This window comes from Phalacrocorax aristotelis, chromosome 7, assembly GCF_949628215.1.
Source record: "Phalacrocorax aristotelis chromosome 7, bGulAri2.1, whole genome shotgun sequence".
Lineage (NCBI taxonomy): Eukaryota > Metazoa > Chordata > Aves > Suliformes > Phalacrocoracidae > Phalacrocorax > Phalacrocorax aristotelis.
The window spans coordinates 12,584,742-12,601,398 of NC_134282.1; the positions used below are offsets into that span (position 1 = coordinate 12,584,742).

Sequence of the window (16,657 nt, forward strand, 5' to 3'; positions counted from 1 at the left end):
TGTATTTCTCTTTCATTTATTTTTCCTTTCTATATTTTCACATTCAAGACAGATTTTACTGATTTATTTCTTAATAAGTTTTGATTGAGTAAAAACATTTAACCCCTTTGCTTGCTCTGGAATTTTTACCCTTCTTCACTCAAATCTCTTTAGGAAATCTGATTCTGTGCTGACATCTTCATTGAACCCCACTGACCATAAGTGAGGGTAGAATTTGGCTCTATTTATTCAAGAAGAGTAGCTGTTAAAGAAAGAGATCTAACTTTGCCTGGTGTAGCTCACACCTGCCGTTTCTCTGGGAGAATACCTTAACAGATACACAGAGGTACAAACATGGTCCTTTTGTTCTATGTGATCTTTTTTTAATCCTTTCACAAGTGGGTAGCAATCTTGTGAAAATAATGTCTTGATGGGTAACTTTCTACTGCAGCGATTATGATCTTTTGTAATAATTGAGTAGGCACAGTACTTTGATCTGACATTGAAGAGATTAAGTTGCCTTTAGAGATTCTACCCCACTATCTTTTTCAGGCTGGATAAACAGGAATCCTTGCATCATTTTCTCCTTCTTGAGTAACTAATTACGGACAATTATATTTTATAATTCCTTAATAGATAAAGACAAGTGAAAGTGATACTTGTATTTTAAAGCCTCACTTGGAGGTGAAAAAAGCTAGTTACGGTAAAGGGAATAACAATAACTGACACCATAATGGTTACATAGCAATGCTTATTTTAACCTCTCTTTCACCAGAGTCTTCTGATTTTCTGCCCTCTTTACCTTCAGGTTGAATATTTTCAGGTTTATGAACCTCTTTATGCTTTAAAAACCAGCAATAACACCAATCTGAAAAAAAACTGTAAGCACAGCAAACTGGGAAAAAACACAACTTAAGAAAATTTCTCTGAGTATTTGGTTGTTGTCTTTTTAAAGTTCTTGTTTTTGAAAGATTAGGGGTAGAACTTGTGTTTTTCTGGACAGCAGCAAATCTGAACATAAGAAGAACAGCATATTGTGTGTATACATATTTCATATATGTTTCCCGTGGTCAGAATGCACCACTGTCCCACCTACCAGGGGCTCACAGCAAGCGCAAAGTACACCTTGTCCTTTGCAAGGGTTGCAGGACTGAACCCTCACTTACAAACTGCACAGCTAAGGAAATTGTTTTGTTTGTATGTGCAGAGTGAGAGTGTTTTCCAGAGCACAAATTGCTACTCGCTGTTAGTAAGCTGAAAGGAGGGACCCTTGGTATGGACAAAGGAAAGATTGCGGTTGCACTCATCTTGAACTTCCATGCTTTTAAACAGCTGATAAATTTGCCAATCTGGATTCAGCCACATAGGCTAATTCTCTCTGACAAGAAGCTGCAGGATAACTTTCGTAAATAAGCCTTCATTTGATGCTTGCACTAATGCCTGGAAAATACACGGCAAATTACCAACCTTTCTCAGCCAGCCAGTACGAGTCAGATGTTGCCCCTGTGACTCGTTTGCGTAATGGGCCTCACCGCTTGAGGAGCCCCGGGGGGAGAAAGAATCCAGGTTCCCTGATGAGACAAGTGTCCCTGGAAAGTAGTGGGGTCCTGGAAGGGAAAGGGGCTGTTGAATGGCAGGACTGGAGCAGGACTCGCAGCTGAGAGAAGGTAGGGCATCGGCACTCAGAGATGGAGCAACACAGAGATGGCTCCAGCCAGGAGACAGAGAGCAGACAGAGCAGTAGCAACAAGTCCAGGCTGCTGGGAACCTTGGAGCCAAATTGCCGTCTCCCAGCCACCCTCTATGACTCTTTGTTGTTATTCTGGGGGTCCCTGCTAAAGCATCTCAATTTGGCCCAGTGGCTCCTAGCAGCCCAGGCTACCTGTGCTCCGGCTGTGCCTGCTGCCTGCCTCTCACCTCATCTCTGCCCTGGACTCCTCCTGTGCTGCACACCCGTAGCTTCCTAGCAACACACGAGTACACGGGGGAGCGTGCATCTGCCTATTTTGAGGATCCTTGCCTAGCGGTTTTCAGTCTCAGGGGTGGGAAGGAGACAGAGGGTGGAAGAATGGAAAAGCTGGACGACTGCTGCCTAAGCAATGGTGAAGCACCACACACAGCCGGTGGCTTTAGGGAGCCGTGAGCAGTGGCTGAGAGCATGAAATGACTCACAGTTACAAAACTGTACACCCAGCAGCTACACTTCTGTCCTGTTCCTGATCTGCCCGCCTCATGCTCTCAAACGTGCTTCCTTTGCTACAGGGTAGGGAACATCAACAGTGCTTTAAATCTTTCCTCTCCCCTTCCCTCACACCCAGCTTTGCAAAAGGATTGCAGCAGTTCAGCCATGCTCTGGCCTGGGGTGAAAGCAAGGGCGAGATCTCTTCTGAAAGTGGGGAAAAAGCAGCCAGAAAGACAAGGGTAATGCACCACAGCATGTGGTTTACTTAATGTAGCTTAGTGTTAATTATTTATGATAATTCATGATTTTCCCTAGTACATTGCCTAATGATATATGTCGTCGTAACAACAGCTAACAAACAACTCCCAGGTCTGCATGCAACCAGTCCTACTGTGTTATAATGAAACATGTCTAATATTCTCTTTTTCATATTATTATTAGCCTACCCTTTCCAACATTAATTCTCCATGGATTTCTGCATCTTGCTGCTTCCTTTCCTTCCCTCTCTCCTCCCTCCCCTTTCTCTCCCATTAAGCCCAAGACACTGACATATGTTGCCATTCACTAACTGTACACGAGCACCACTGTACTACTGCAATGTGCTATAAATAGCACAGATTCAGGAGTACAGTTCATTCTGAAAAATTATCTTTAGAGATGACCTTTGAAACTCTATCTTTCCTGTTTTTCACAGCGTGCTCTGGATCACGATGCTCTTAATTTGGTGCAGTTTATTAATTACAAAAGAGCATACAGGGTGAGCAGTAAGCAGAGGATTTAAACAATGAAGTAGATAATTAAAAACGATTAATGATGTGCATTAAATAAAGGGATTGGGGCCAAACAGAGCGCAAATTTTCTAAACATTAGTGGCCCCAAAACTCTAGCATCCAAGGGCACATTCCTCTTTCCATCTAGAGGTTTGCTTTTTATCCAGAAGTGTCAGTCTTTCTTTCACACCACGTTTATTAATGCAGTCCCAGAAGAGCTGAGCAGCATCCAGTACCTCCTCTCGTGGCCCCAAGTGTCCCTTCTATCTGCTACAAGTTCCCCAGCTAGTCTGCTTCTAACTCATTGCTGCACCTGTTTCCACTACCATGTTAAAAAAAAATCCGAAAGCAGGTCACAGATGACACTAATCCTGTGCTTCTGTGAGCTGGTGAAGCAGCTCTCAAGAAAACAGTGACAAAGATGGGGGAAGAGTAGGGCTTGACTTGGATTCTGAAGCAATATCCTGCCTAATCCATCTCTAAACTTCCTTGGCCAACACCATTCCTTCCTGTCAAAGGGTTCTTCTATGGGCAAGTTTGGAGCTCAACAGCAGCCACCTGAGTGGGGTGGTGGTGGGTGGTGCCCAGTGCCACAGCGTGTGCACACAGCCACGGAGGGTGGTGCTTCCCCTGCTCCCCGCTGTCCCTGTGAAGCTGCTCTTCACAGGGGAACAAGAAATGGTCATAGTTTTTACTTTGTCTGTGCTGCTGGCCTTGCATATTGATGCGTGTTTTCCAGTTTTGAGGGGGACTTTTCTCCTTTTCTCCCACTCCTGAGTGACTGTTCGTTTTCATAACGCTGCAGCGTTACTTCTACTAACCAACGTATTTGGCAGCCAGCGTCAGGACCTGTACTATGACAATAGCCATGAAAAGACTTACAGCTAAACCTTCACCCTAAAAATAGCTACTGTCTGAGCAACACGCTCAGACACCTCCCGGTGCAGACAGATGCACACCTACAGCAGGTGAGGCTTCCTGAGGGTTTTGCCTTCCTCTCTAAACTCCCAGTGCTCTAGTTGCCCCTGCCCTTCTCACCCTCTCCTCCTGCTTTCTTTTTGCCTCTTCTGGAAGCTTCCACTTCATCCTCCGCTGACAGATGGGGTTATTAGCATAGTCCCTGCTCCCTCCTGTTGCTAACAGGGAGGTAGGTGTCAGGAGTTGGTGGATTTAAAGATTCATTCATTTTTGTGTATCTACTGTCTTTTCCTTAAGTATTATCTCAGCCCCAGCATCCTCCACACTATGATGAAAATCCATAAAAGGACAGGAATGCAAGACTCATGATAAATGTAACGTGACCTATGGCTATAATCCCTAGTTAAGCAATGTTCAATACAGACAGTTGCTGTGGTAGTGTGCTATCAAACCCAATAAGGAGGATTTGCTGTGCTGTCCTTTTCAGTATTTATTCTTGGGCTTTCCTTGATTTGATGTAACATTTTGATGTTGTTCAAAACAGTATTCTGTTTCACCTTGCTAGATGTTTCGGGGCAAGCCCTCCCTTCAAACTGCACGGCCACGCACTGCTCAGTGTCCGCGGACACGGGCGAGGAGAGCCGCGCAGAGCGGCCGAGGCGCAGCGCTCTGCAGCTGCAGGACACGCTGCCCGCCCAGCCCGGCCCTGCGCGAGGCCTTCCCGCCCGAGCCGCGCTGCGGGCCCTGGGGGCGCCCCCACAGCGCTCCGAGCTTTGCCGCGCCGCCGGGCGCGCACGCAGCCGCCCCGCGGGCCCTCCCAGCGCCCTCAGCCGAGCCCTTCCCTTCCCGCCGGCAACTGCCGACTGCTGGGGGAGAGGGCTCCGTGTGACCTGCGGCCTCCGCTCCGCTCCGCTCCGCTCCGCTCCCCTCCCCTCAGAGGCGCGGGCGAGGCGGGCCAGTGCTTTGTGCCCGCGCGCCGGCCCCTCGCGCTCGCGTTCGTCCGGCGGGAGAAGGGCCGGTGCCGGCGCTGAGCCTCAGGCCGGCCGCTGAGGGAGGCGGCAAGGCGGGCTCCCGCTGCCGACTGCCCGCCGCCCCGCAGCTGGTTGCTCCGCGGCTTTAGGTCGCCTAGCGACTTCATTTGTTTTTTCTCCTGTTAACGGGAGCGCGAGGGACGCGGACCCTACCCCGGGAGGTTGCCGCCGCTGAGGGGACGGTACCGGAGAAGGAGGCCCCGCCCCGCCCGGGCGGAGGCTGCCCATCGGTGGCTCGGCCATCGGCTTCTCGCCCTCCGCTCGCGAGCTCGCAGCGATCGGCGCTCGCTTCCTCGTCGCCAGGGCTGAGCGAGCGGAGAGGCAAGATGGCGGATAAGGCGCCCAGCGGCTCGCAGAAAGCCAGTGGGAAGGTGAGGCCGTTCCGTGGGGCGGCCCGCCGCACCGCTCCGCCGTTGCCGGGGGGGCACGGCTGCCGCCTACCGGCGCGGCGACGGGGTCCCGGGAGCGGCAGGGCGGCGAAGTGCGGGCGGCGCGGCCTGCTCCGTCCCTGCGCGCTGCCTGGGGTGACTGTGGGCCTGGGGCGAAGGCGGGGAGGCGGGACGGGGGCGGTGCGGCGGGGCCGGGGGTCCCGGGGCTCTCGCGGGGTACACCCGCTCCCGGGGCCACCCTGGGTATGGCTCTGCACCCGGCCGGTGGGAGCGGCCTCCCCGCGGGGGGATGTGAGGGCGGGGAGCGGGGCCGGGCCCGGCCCGGCGCAGCGCGCTGCAGCCGCCGGTCGTCCGGGGCTTCTCACCGGTGCGTCCTCGCTCTCGGGGGCGGGGGCTCCTTAACGGCCGAGTCTTACCCCTGTACGTGTGTAATTTCGCTCGGGCTGGAAGCCCCGATCCCCCCCATTAGCCTGAAGCCCACGTGGGGTTAGCTTCGAAATTGCGAGTGTGAAGGAAAACGATAATTCTAGATCGAGTCGTTTCTTTTGATTTGCAGTGAAATTAGGAATTTTAGCACCTCCCCACCCCATCCCGCCATTCCCCCGGTGGCGTTCCCCGCTCTTTTCCCTGTACCCGCTCTACTTCCTGTAGCCGCGTTCGTTGGATTTGCAGAGCAGAAGTCCAGGCAGTGCAGGAGTTGTGGCAAACTTGTCCGGAGCTGCGCGCTGGAGCCAGCGCCTGCCTGGCCGCAGGTAGCAGCGGCACAGAGCTGCCCGCTCTCGGAGCATCCCCTCCCGCCAAGGGAGTAGAGGGTAGGATGTCTTTTGGGGGACACACTGGCAGCTGATGGTTTGAGGATTAGTGACAATCCCTTTCACTCAGATTTGCCGCAGGTTGTAGACAAGAAGTATATAAATCTTGCACGTTTTGGTGTGGGGTTTTTGTTTGCTTGTTTGTGGGTTTTTTGTTTATGTGTTGTTCTTTTTTTTTTGTGCATGTGAGTGTGTAAATCAGTCAAGCCACATTTTTGCTCAGGAACTTCTAGTGCTATATAGATTAATAATTTTCACCCATTTTTTAATTCAGCTAAAACAATATGATTTTTTTTTCTGGTAGGAAACTAGCTAAAATGTAATTACTGAGAGCTTTTGCATGTTTACCCAGTTGGGGGTGTTAGAGTAGAACAGGTTTGGTTTTTTTGTTTTGCTTTTATGATTTATTCCAAATATTGCCAGGAAACATTTTTGGGGATCTTGCCTTTGGCTTGGAACTACACGGAAGAGGTGGACAGAAAACTTTAGTAGTACAGTAGGTCTTAACTTACAGAGGATGGCTTCCAGGGAATAAGATATTTGGGGATTTTTATATATAATTAGACATAGAATAATAATTTTATTATTGATTACTTCAACTGATAACATGGTACCCAAAGCCAAGCCAGAAGTGATCCCTTTCTTTTCGTTACATCATAGACTGTTTTGTTGTGTCATTTACTATTTCTGTGCTGATGATACTCTTTTTAATATACAATAATAATTAATTTATAAGAATAGTTTTCTGACCTAGACCTCAGCTCTGGAGAGGTATTCGCAGGCATTTAACTCTTCATACTAAATTGTCCATCCCCTTGAAGTCAGAGGGACTACTAGAGGATATAAAGTTAAATCTCTGCATTAATCTATTGAGGCCTGTTGAGGAACTCCTGTGTCTTACCATCTTCGTGCAGTTCACCCTCACTCCTCAATTTCCCATTACTCTAGATATATAGGCTGTGTTTCCAGTAGTCTTTTCTCCATGCTTTATGTTGTAGATCTTATTTGGTTTGTATCGTCAGTATTATTTTATGTGCCAAAGTAATAGTGAAGGTATATACCTGGATCTGTGAGAATGTTTTTGTTGAAAAGTGAAATAAAATAGACATGCCTAGCTCTTGGGATTTATTTCCTTCAATCACAGCTTTCTTTGGGGGGTGGGGTACATGTGGTGTCTTTCTTTGTCATTTCATGAATGCTTATGATGTGTAGATCCATAGAGATACTTCTCAGATGTCTGCAGAAATAAGTATGACAAAATGGTACTGAAATTAGTAATATTCTTATTTTCTGTAATTAATTTAGTCACGTAAGGATAAAACTGTATTTTTAGTTGAGCCTGTATGAAAATGTTTATGGTTTAACAATCTAAGCAAATAACCATTTTGCTCAATTTCTTAAAGTAATTATTTATCAAACTTTTAAAAATCATAGTAAGATTTATTTACTTACAAATCAAAATTGATGTTTTAGGCTCCATTTCATTGTATTTGCAAGTTATAAGAATAACTGTACTTGCAAAACAAACATGTCTCATAGACTCCATAGGGTATGTTTCAGTGGCAATTTCAAGAGAGCCTTTGGCTCCTAGCCTCCCTCCTGGGAAGACACAGTGACATTTTATTGCCTGTGTTCTGTGAAGAGCTGTGGCCTAGTGGTTGGTGGCTTTAACACATATAGTAAGATGTGGCTTCTCCCCTTCAGAAGGGGTGGTGTTTGTTCTTCTGTCTTAATGTCCAAGTACTGATTTTGAACATCTAGCCAGTTGTTTTATGGTGTAAAATAAAGCTTGTTTCAGTCAGGCATTATCTGTTTGATTAGCTGTTTGAAAACTGTTGCTGGTCATGGTACGGGTCCAGGAGCGCCCATTGCCTGTGTCGCTGTGGTGGTAGCTGCTTTTTATGACACCATCAGCTCCTAAATAAGTTTGAGAGTCTCCGATGTTAAATATGTTGCAAAAGCATCACCTATTCCTTTGTCACTTTGAGATTAGGGTAGCAATATATGTGCTTGAGATTTTCAGAAATCTAAATAGGAAACAAGGACAAAATTAAGGAAGAGAAACTAGATGGCCCAAGACTGCACAGGGGGTCAGTGTGGGATATGAATCTGAAATGGCAGATACTGATTATGTTCAATTATTATTTTGATGTAACGAATTATTAGCTGCTCAGTGACTCTACCGTTTTCTTATTATATCTCCTGAGAATAGTGACTGTATTGCATGTTCACTGCTTTACATATAATACTGTACAAATTTGGTACCATGTGGCAGAAGAGAGTATCCACTTGGACCAAGCTGTATGTTTTCCTCTTTCATTCTAAAAATGTTTTAAAAACATTCCTTAATCTGAAATGCATTTATCAGGCTTTTGAATAAGTTGTGAGTTAATGAAATGTTGAAGAACAGTGATTACTTGCTTGTGAATGGACCACTTTCCTTGGTAAGTTAAAGTGTATGAAGAGCAGCAATGTAAAATCTGTAGGTGTGGTAAATTGCAGTTAGATGTAGTATTCTGCAGGATGGTGAAACTCATGATCTTTAACTTTCCCTGTATTGTTGTTCGGCTGGTGACCAGGAGAGACATAAGTGCATTCCTCTGTTGATGGAAACGTAAAAGGAGGTATCCTTCTCATTTCCCCTCTAGCAGGAGAAAGTTAAATGATGGCAGCTCCTGTTCATCTGAGTTTAAGATTATAATGGAACAGCATTCCTTGCAAGTATTTTGGAGAAAACCATTTTTCATTTACTTTTGTGTCTGCAAGTGATGCCTATTTAAATAGTGAATAAATTAATATGTGCTATTCCAGTAAATGTGAAGAGTGAATAGATTAGCTATAAAATAATGTGCAGGTGTTTGGAAGCATTTGTTTTCTAGATGGTTTGCTAGAGAAAGTAAGAATAAAGAAGACAAGTTGGGCTGGAAACCTCCCTGCTTTTGCTGGATTTCAACATCTTAAATTAAGCTGTGATGCCGTTTGCTCTTCCTTGGTATCAGTGCTGACACAAACCAGTCCCAGCCTTAGCTACTTTCTTCTTCCCAAACATTGTCCTCTTTAGTTGACTTGGCATGACTGGAGAGAGGGGGAGCCTGCTATGAATTGGAAACTGGTTTGGCTGAACGTCCTCAGCTCTCTGTTGCCTCGGTGATCAGTTAGATGGGGAAAAGTGGTATAGTTCAGTGTGACCAGCTGCCCAGTATGGGGGCAGAATCAGTGGAAGGTGTTGAAACAGGGCAAGAGTTTCTTGTAAACACTTCACCCAGAAGCTATTAGTTTTTGCAAGGGCAGGGCTTTTATTTTTAAATTGTAGCCATTAGTGTTGTAAGAATAACACTTGGTATTTGGAAGGCCACAGATTGTCTCCTGAGTTTTATTGGCAGCTTTTGTGCTTTTGTTGCTCTTTGTTTGACTAAATGGCATCAGTATTAATTAAAAAAAAGTTTGCTTATGTTAACCACATATTTTAAATATTTGTGAAATAACACGATCGTGCCAGTTTTACCCAGAGATTGTTAAATTTGGAGAAACTTTGAAGAGCTGGATTTACGGGCACTTGCACTGCTGACAGGAAGGAAGATTTGGGAGAGCAGTCATCTCTTCTCTGTTTTCTTTGGAAGCTGCTGTGAAGCTGGAAGAAAATTGAAACATCAGAGTCTCAGGGAGGGCGCTCTCCTTCAGCTTTCTGATAGGAATTCATAAAAAATCTCGTTTGTATGGTCCTTTGAAGATTTTTTTTTTTTTTCTTTGAAGGTTGAGTAAACTTGGCTAGACTCAGTAATGGAGCTGTGAGTGACCTGACTTCCAAGAGTGTGGTTTGACAGGGCTGTGTTTTATTGGAATGCCATTTCGGCAGCCTGCATTGCTTCTTCAGTTATGCTGGCACAATTCTTTGAGGAACCTGTGCAGTGAAAATGATTGAGAAGGTGATCCAGCTGGAAAATACTCTGGTCTGAGGGTGAAGGGGGAAGGTTTCAGGCAGAGTGGTAGAGGCAGTGAATTTGGGAGTAAGAGGACATTTGTAGGTTGTTTATGCTGGCAATGACTGAAAGATGAACTCATTGCATTTTTTCTCTCCGTGTTTTGTACATGAGTTATTCTCGCATATCGGACGTCACCAGGTGCAGGACAGAGCTTTAGGTATGTTTATTTAAAAAGTCGGTTCAGTTGAGCTACTTAACATGATGAGAAAAGGGGAAAAACAATCCTTTTCTGGGTTTCAACACAGGTGGGCAACATCTTCTGAAATGCTCTCTGTGAATGTTAGAAAGATACAGTGATTCTGCTGAGTCAACTCAGCTGGTGTAACTCAAGGAAACAAAATTGCCCCTTTGGCAAGGGGATGCAGATGGATGCAAAGTACAGTGCTGTGGGAATTAGTTTCTTTAGTAACTGCTCTTTAGAAACTGGCAGATAGCAATGCATAATTTTGTCAAGAATCATTTCATTTTGTGCTTTGTGGGTACATTTGCTTGGATGGTCAGAAGCAGTACCAAGGGTATGAGCTAAATTTATAGATGGGAAGAGAAAACCTTAACAATAAGAACTGTTTAAGGAGGAGAATAATGTGGCTCTGCAAAGCTGCTAGTTGCTCTGGGATAAAGTTGGCCTAAAAGCTAAAACTGCTTTTAGAAATTTTCAGAGTGCACCTTAGTAGAAAGTCTGTTGCTTGGCTAATGTTTGGGGTGGCTTGCTCCACAGTGCTGTGGTCCCTGTTGGTGGGTTGGGGAGCACTGCTGTGCTTCTAGCTCAGTGTCTTCCAGACTTTTCTGATCATTGGCCTGCTTTCCAGCTGTTAGGCTGTGTAATCTCTGCATGCTACCATGCATTGAAAGCCTTTTCGAGCAGAATCATCTGCTCTGTTGCTGGAGAAACAGATTTAGTGTCTGTTACTTTTTTTTTTTAATGTTCTTCCCCAGGATATTGTGTCTTAAGTGTTATTGTACTGAGTATTGGTACTGCTTGTTACTGTCTGTGATGCCTTGTTTGTCGTTCCTGTGAGCGGCTTCAGCACCCATCCCTGTTGGAAGGTGTTGCTTTCCAAAACTTCTGTAAATGAAACAGCGTGGAGAATTGAGAAATGGTAATTTCATTCTGCTGTTGCCAAACAACCTCCTTCCCCAAGCAGTGCTAGGTCTCGGCTCTGTCGGTACACTAAGATGGCATTGTATCAGTCTACCTTTGAGACTTATCTTTTTAACTGCAGGTCTGAATTTTAAGGGTGGAATTGTAACTGATGTGTTGGTTGCCGCAGGGTGGCAGCTGGCAGCAGGAAGAATGCCATTTTCAAGCCCTGGAATTATTTTGCAGAGTCTTTCTGTTATCTGTGTGATGTTGTGCTACACATTCCCCCCCTCTCTGGGGGAGGACAGCTTTCCTTAAGCTACATTTCTGCAGTACATAGAACTGCGGATAACAGATTACTGATTTGAGTGCCATAGGCAGTTGTGAATCACAGGAAAAATTCCAGCACCAGACAGAGGAAAAATTTGCAGGAAGCGGTATTAGTAAAAGATGCTTGTGATATTTGCTTCCATGTGTGTTTTAATGAACTGCTACTGGTACAGGTGAACTAAACTTTTTATTAACTTCTGTGCAAAGATATGCCTTGTGAGTAATGTATAGTGTTGCAGATAAGTGAATTTGGGAGGTCTTTGAGAGTAAGACATAATTTTTTTTTTTTGGTTCAGTGTTGTGTTGTGTCGTGTCCCGTCCTGTCCCCCGTCCGTGTCCCGTCCCCCCCCCGCCCCCCCCCAACAAAAAAAAAGAAAAACCCCACAAAAAAAAAAAAACCAAAACCAACCAAAAAAACCAAAAACCCAAACATATGTTTGTAGGAGTCTTTTGCTTCTCCCTTTTTAAGGGTTGTATCTTTCTGTCTCTCTTTACTTTTGTGGACTTAGTTCCAGTTCTTGAAGTGCTGTCTGCCATTGTTTCTAAATTGATTTGACTGTAAAATGTAGGAATATAGTTGTCCAAAGATAAATGTCTCAATCTTACTTGATGGAAAAAGCATGATGTGAAATGAAAACAAGGTCTAGTGAATTATCTTCTAGAGTAGCATTTGGTGCTTGGCTGTTTTGGAAGACTGGCGATGAGGACTGTATATTACTATTTCTGGTAGAAACTATAAATTCCTGGTAATAAGGAGAAGTGCTAATGTTCTGTAACTAATGAACATATTTCAGCTAATGGAAATGTGTTATTTTGACTTAAATTTCAATTTAGATATGAATTGTGCATCAGGCAGTTATCTATTAATAGTGGATGTTATGTCAGTGAGGTTTTCTGGAATTTGGACATTACAGAATTTAAAAATGTGTTTGGTCCTATTTGGAGTGTTCTCCATCACTTAAGCTAATTTAAAAAAAAACCTATGCAAATTTTATATATATGTGGGTTTACGTGTTAAAGTTCAGTTACAATTTGAACTAGTAATGTTAATTAGTGCATACTCACAAATTGGACTTAAATTAGTGTTCTTGAGGTGGCCAGCTTCCATCTATGCCCAGCATGCTAAGAACAGTTTTGAAACTTATTTTATAGTTAGGCAAATATAATAAAGTACTTTATGTAATCTTTAACAGCCTTTAATGACAACTCTTGCAGATTCAGTGTAACAAATTTAATTTTTTTGCCTTGCAGTGCTGTTAGTGGCATGTTTATAAAATCTAGCTGTGGAAATTTAGGTGTTTTTAATGGTAGAAAGAACAGTCTCTTTAATCCCTTATTTGCCTTATATTGAAATTGTTCATGCTGTGACCCTGTTCAGATATATCATTAAAATACATTCTATGTATCTTTGTTCTTGTGTATTTGGACATTGAAGTTGAAATGAAAATCACATTTGAAGAACTGAATAAAAAAAATCCCAGAGGTTATTTGTCTGTTTCTTTTTCCATGCCTCACCTCCTCTTCATTTTCTCTTCAGGTCAGAGTGCCAGATGCAGTACACACCACTGGATCTGCTGATGCACATGTAAGTCCAAAATATGTAGAAACAAAAAAAAAAACCCCCAAACGAAAACATCCAATCAAATCCACAAACTCAAAATAAACCTGTTCTCTAAAGAAAACTGCTTGCTGCAGGCAGACTCTGGTGCATTGGGTATCTAATCTGTAGGTGTTTGTAAATGAACCGTTGATTTTCTTGTTTAAAATATTCCTTGAAACTTTCAACCAACCACTAGTGTAGGAAGCTCTGCTGCATGATACTGCATTCATAATAGATGCTTGAGCAGGAAGAAGCTGTAAGGACTCTGTATATGTTTATCTCTTATACTGAGGAATAGTTCAGAATACGAGGTGATTAATTGTAAGAATCACTGTATATCAAAGTGTCTTTTTTGTATACAGTTGGCTTCTCAAAAATGAGTTAGTGTGGCTGTAATTTCATCCTTTTTTCTTCTTTCTGATAAAATATACTTAAAGCAAAAGTTTAGAATAATTACCTAGTCCTTTTTTTTTTCCCCTCCCCACTGAAGAGACCTTTGCCTGTCATGTGGTTGGTAATGTTGTTTGAAGGCCTACCTATTTCTGAGCTAAAATGAAAACAGGCAGCAAGAGCCAAACAGAGCGTTAATACCAGACAATTCATTCTGTGGTTTGGATTTTCTTCAAGATTTCAATTTGGTTTTGTATATGAAAAAGTCAATTACCAGCTGTTAAACTGCTTGTAAGATAACATTATTCAAGTTGTGATAGAAGAAACTTTTCACAAAGAAGTAGGTCCTTTTATTGATTTGTTTTACTTGCTACAATTTGCAAAATTACTCGTATCTCATCTGAATATTTTGTGTTGTCGGTGGAACTGGGACTTCAGTACTTTGTGCCTTCTTATAGTCAATGCAGTGTTATGTTTAATGGGAGTTTGCTTTCATACAGTGATGTGATTACTCAGCTAGAAGTTGTCTCTTCGCTTCTGTCGTTTGCTTTACCCTTTTGACTGTATTAATTTCCATTTTTTGAAGGAAGAAGGCCTTCAAGTTTTGTATAGCTGTGTTGTTAGGAATTCTGTAAAGCTGCATACGGTTAATAATAATGTTATAATTGCCTACTGGAATGTAACTAGTAGGCATAAATGTGTTCAATCCTATTAACTTTATATTGCTCCAGGCACTTTGAAGGTGGTGGTCTGGGGATTGGTGTGGGTTTTTTTTTTTCTGAGACCCTTTCTAAACTGAGGAAATCTTAGTGCTAGAACTCTTGTTATCTTACAGCTGCTTCCCTGATGTCACTAGAACATATATTCATGTGGCTGATCTGCAGGTATCCTGTAACATTACTGTAAGAGATTATTTCCTGATGACAGGATAATCCTTGGGTAGGAGTGTGGTATTTGTTTTGTCTGCATTGCTGTGCCATAGCAATATGCTCATGTTTTGCCAAGGTTATATATTGTTTGTCATACTGAAGTATAAGATGTCTTTCAGGTAACAGGAAAACTGGATTTTATTAATCTTAAAACACACGGATGTATGGAAAGCTCCTGATAAACCTGCCATAGCAGCTCATGTTGACAAACATAGTGTCATACCCCAGATAACTCCTCACACAGTGTCACATTAGTTTGTGACTGACAGTTTTCCTTTTAATGATGAAGTAGGGAACATTTTTTGAAGATATATGAGCTATTTTGGTCATACGCTTGGCACAGACCTAAGAGGTGTTTGTGATACTTTCAGTTTGTAATCCTTGTTTAGTATTTCAAACAGTTTTTCACAGTGCTTTTTCATATGTAAAAAACTCTGAATAGGAAGCTGATACTAGAAATAAAACCATTTACAAAAAATAAAATTATTCCTAGAGGAAACTCTTCACATTTAACTGTTGTATTATTAAAAATTTTGAGATGTCAAGATGTTCACCTTACTTGTCTTGATGGTTTACTAAAATGAGATAAAGAACTGTCATAGCAAAAGTGGTGGTTTTAAGCATCACCGTGCACTGTGTAAGAGTGTCAAAAATATTTTGAAGATGAAGGCTAATAGCTTATGTTTTGCTCTTTTGAGGCCTTTTTCTTGTTCTTGTGCTGATTCTTTATGAAATGCTGTGTTAAGATAGGAGTTTCCAGAGAAGTTTCTTACCTTTTCTCTCCTTTCCTTCCCATTGCCCATGTCTTTCGAACGTGGTCTTCATCCTGTTGTCTTTTCTCTGTCAATGTTTTACTGTCTGTTAACTACCTAAATGGAATCTTAAGAACTCTAATACCATACTCTCCAGAAATGACTGTTACGTGGAGTCCTTCCTTCATCAGAGTTTCAAGAAGGGGGCAGTGAAGGTTAAATGACCTAAACCAGGAAGAATCTAGGAGCTTAATGTGAGGTCTCTCATTTTAGTTAACTAGTAACTAGAACTAGAAACACCCCCCATCTCCCCCCCCCCCCCTTTTTTTTTCCCCCTGGAAATAGCAATGGTCAAAAAGGAACTATAGTGCAAAGCATATATTTCCAAAGGTTTAGAAACTGTCTTGAGTAGTGATAAGGTCTCCAGGCTGTTCCAGCAAGTACCCTTCAGGTATCAGCTGTGTTTGCATGGTGTATTAAAAGCTTTCTCATTAAACCAAGGATGATTTTTTTAAAAAAAACAACAGTGATTTGTATTTTTTGCTTGTGTTTGATAATGGCAAGTTCAGAGAGAAGTACAGGAAGCCTTTTCTTTGTTTTGTTTAGGTTAAGTGGCTTCAGGTAGAAAATTTCTGGTCTAGACCAAGGTAGAGAGTAACATTTTTAAACTGTTTTGTAAACAGTTTAATGTTTGCTTTCTTACTCCTTTTGCAGCCTCTAATGGAAAGCAAACTCAAAGCATTCAGTATAGGCAAAATGAGTGCTGCCAAACGGACTCTGAGCAAGAAGGAGCAAGAAGAATTAAAAAAGAAGGTAATGGTATACAATGAAAATTCTATTTTGTATGCAGAGCTGAAATAAGTTTTCTTTTAGATTACAACCAGTTTTACCACCAAATTTATTTATTTTGATAATTTTCGCTTTCTAAGAATGAGAGTGAATTGTATTTTTACACGTTGAATTTGTTCGTGGCATCTGTGGCTTTAAGATAAAGGGGCTTGCTTCTCTTTCCTTCTGTGTGAGAAATCAAGTTCTCTGGCTTCCTGAAATACTGAATTACAACAATCCATTGATTGTTGTATTGCTTAAAATGAAGACAGCCATCACCTTAGGTTGTTTTCTGTTCTTCATTTGCTCTCTATCATTGGATTTCAGTAATTAGAAAGAGTACCTGTCATCTCTGAAATTGTGTTGATAAGTGCCCTTGTTATTCTCTAAAACATATTTTTGTTTAATTACTTCTTTTTGGAATTAATAAAAACATTAACATTTGATACTGAATTTTAGGGTACTCAGGAGCATCCAAATTTTAGGAAATATGTAGCTTATAACTGGTAAGGTGGAAGTTTTAAAAATTTTGGGCTTTGAACTTTACACAGACAACTCTTGCCATATTTCAGTGAAATATCTCCTGCCAGGTTGTTGGGAATACTAGCATAAATAAACATGGTAGTGCTAAATTTAGTATCTCTCTCAACTTTATTAAGTCACTGAATTAACTTCTCTGGGAA

General features: G+C 42.6%; 1 protein-coding gene across 12 annotated transcripts in view; it reads left to right on the forward strand.

The window, feature by feature from the left end:
- The first annotated feature begins 4,841 nt into the window (after positions 1-4,841).
- Positions 4,842-16,657, forward strand: part of U2SURP (U2 snRNP associated SURP domain containing) — a 46,854-nt gene continuing 35,038 nt past the window's right edge. For 7 of the 12 annotated variants that reach the window (XM_075098863.1, XM_075098858.1, XM_075098864.1 and 4 more), the window contains exons 1-3: positions 5,123-5,251; positions 13,013-13,060; positions 15,861-15,959. In XM_075098863.1, the coding sequence (XP_074954964.1) occupies positions 5,207-5,251; positions 13,013-13,060; positions 15,861-15,959 (192 nt within the window). In that variant the 5' untranslated portion in view covers positions 5,123-5,206. Of the gene's footprint in view, positions 5,252-9,762; positions 10,222-13,012; positions 13,061-15,860; positions 15,960-16,657 lie in introns of those variants that run through there. The other 5 variants (XM_075098862.1, XM_075098868.1, XM_075098870.1 and 2 more) reach the window with 5 other exon arrangements.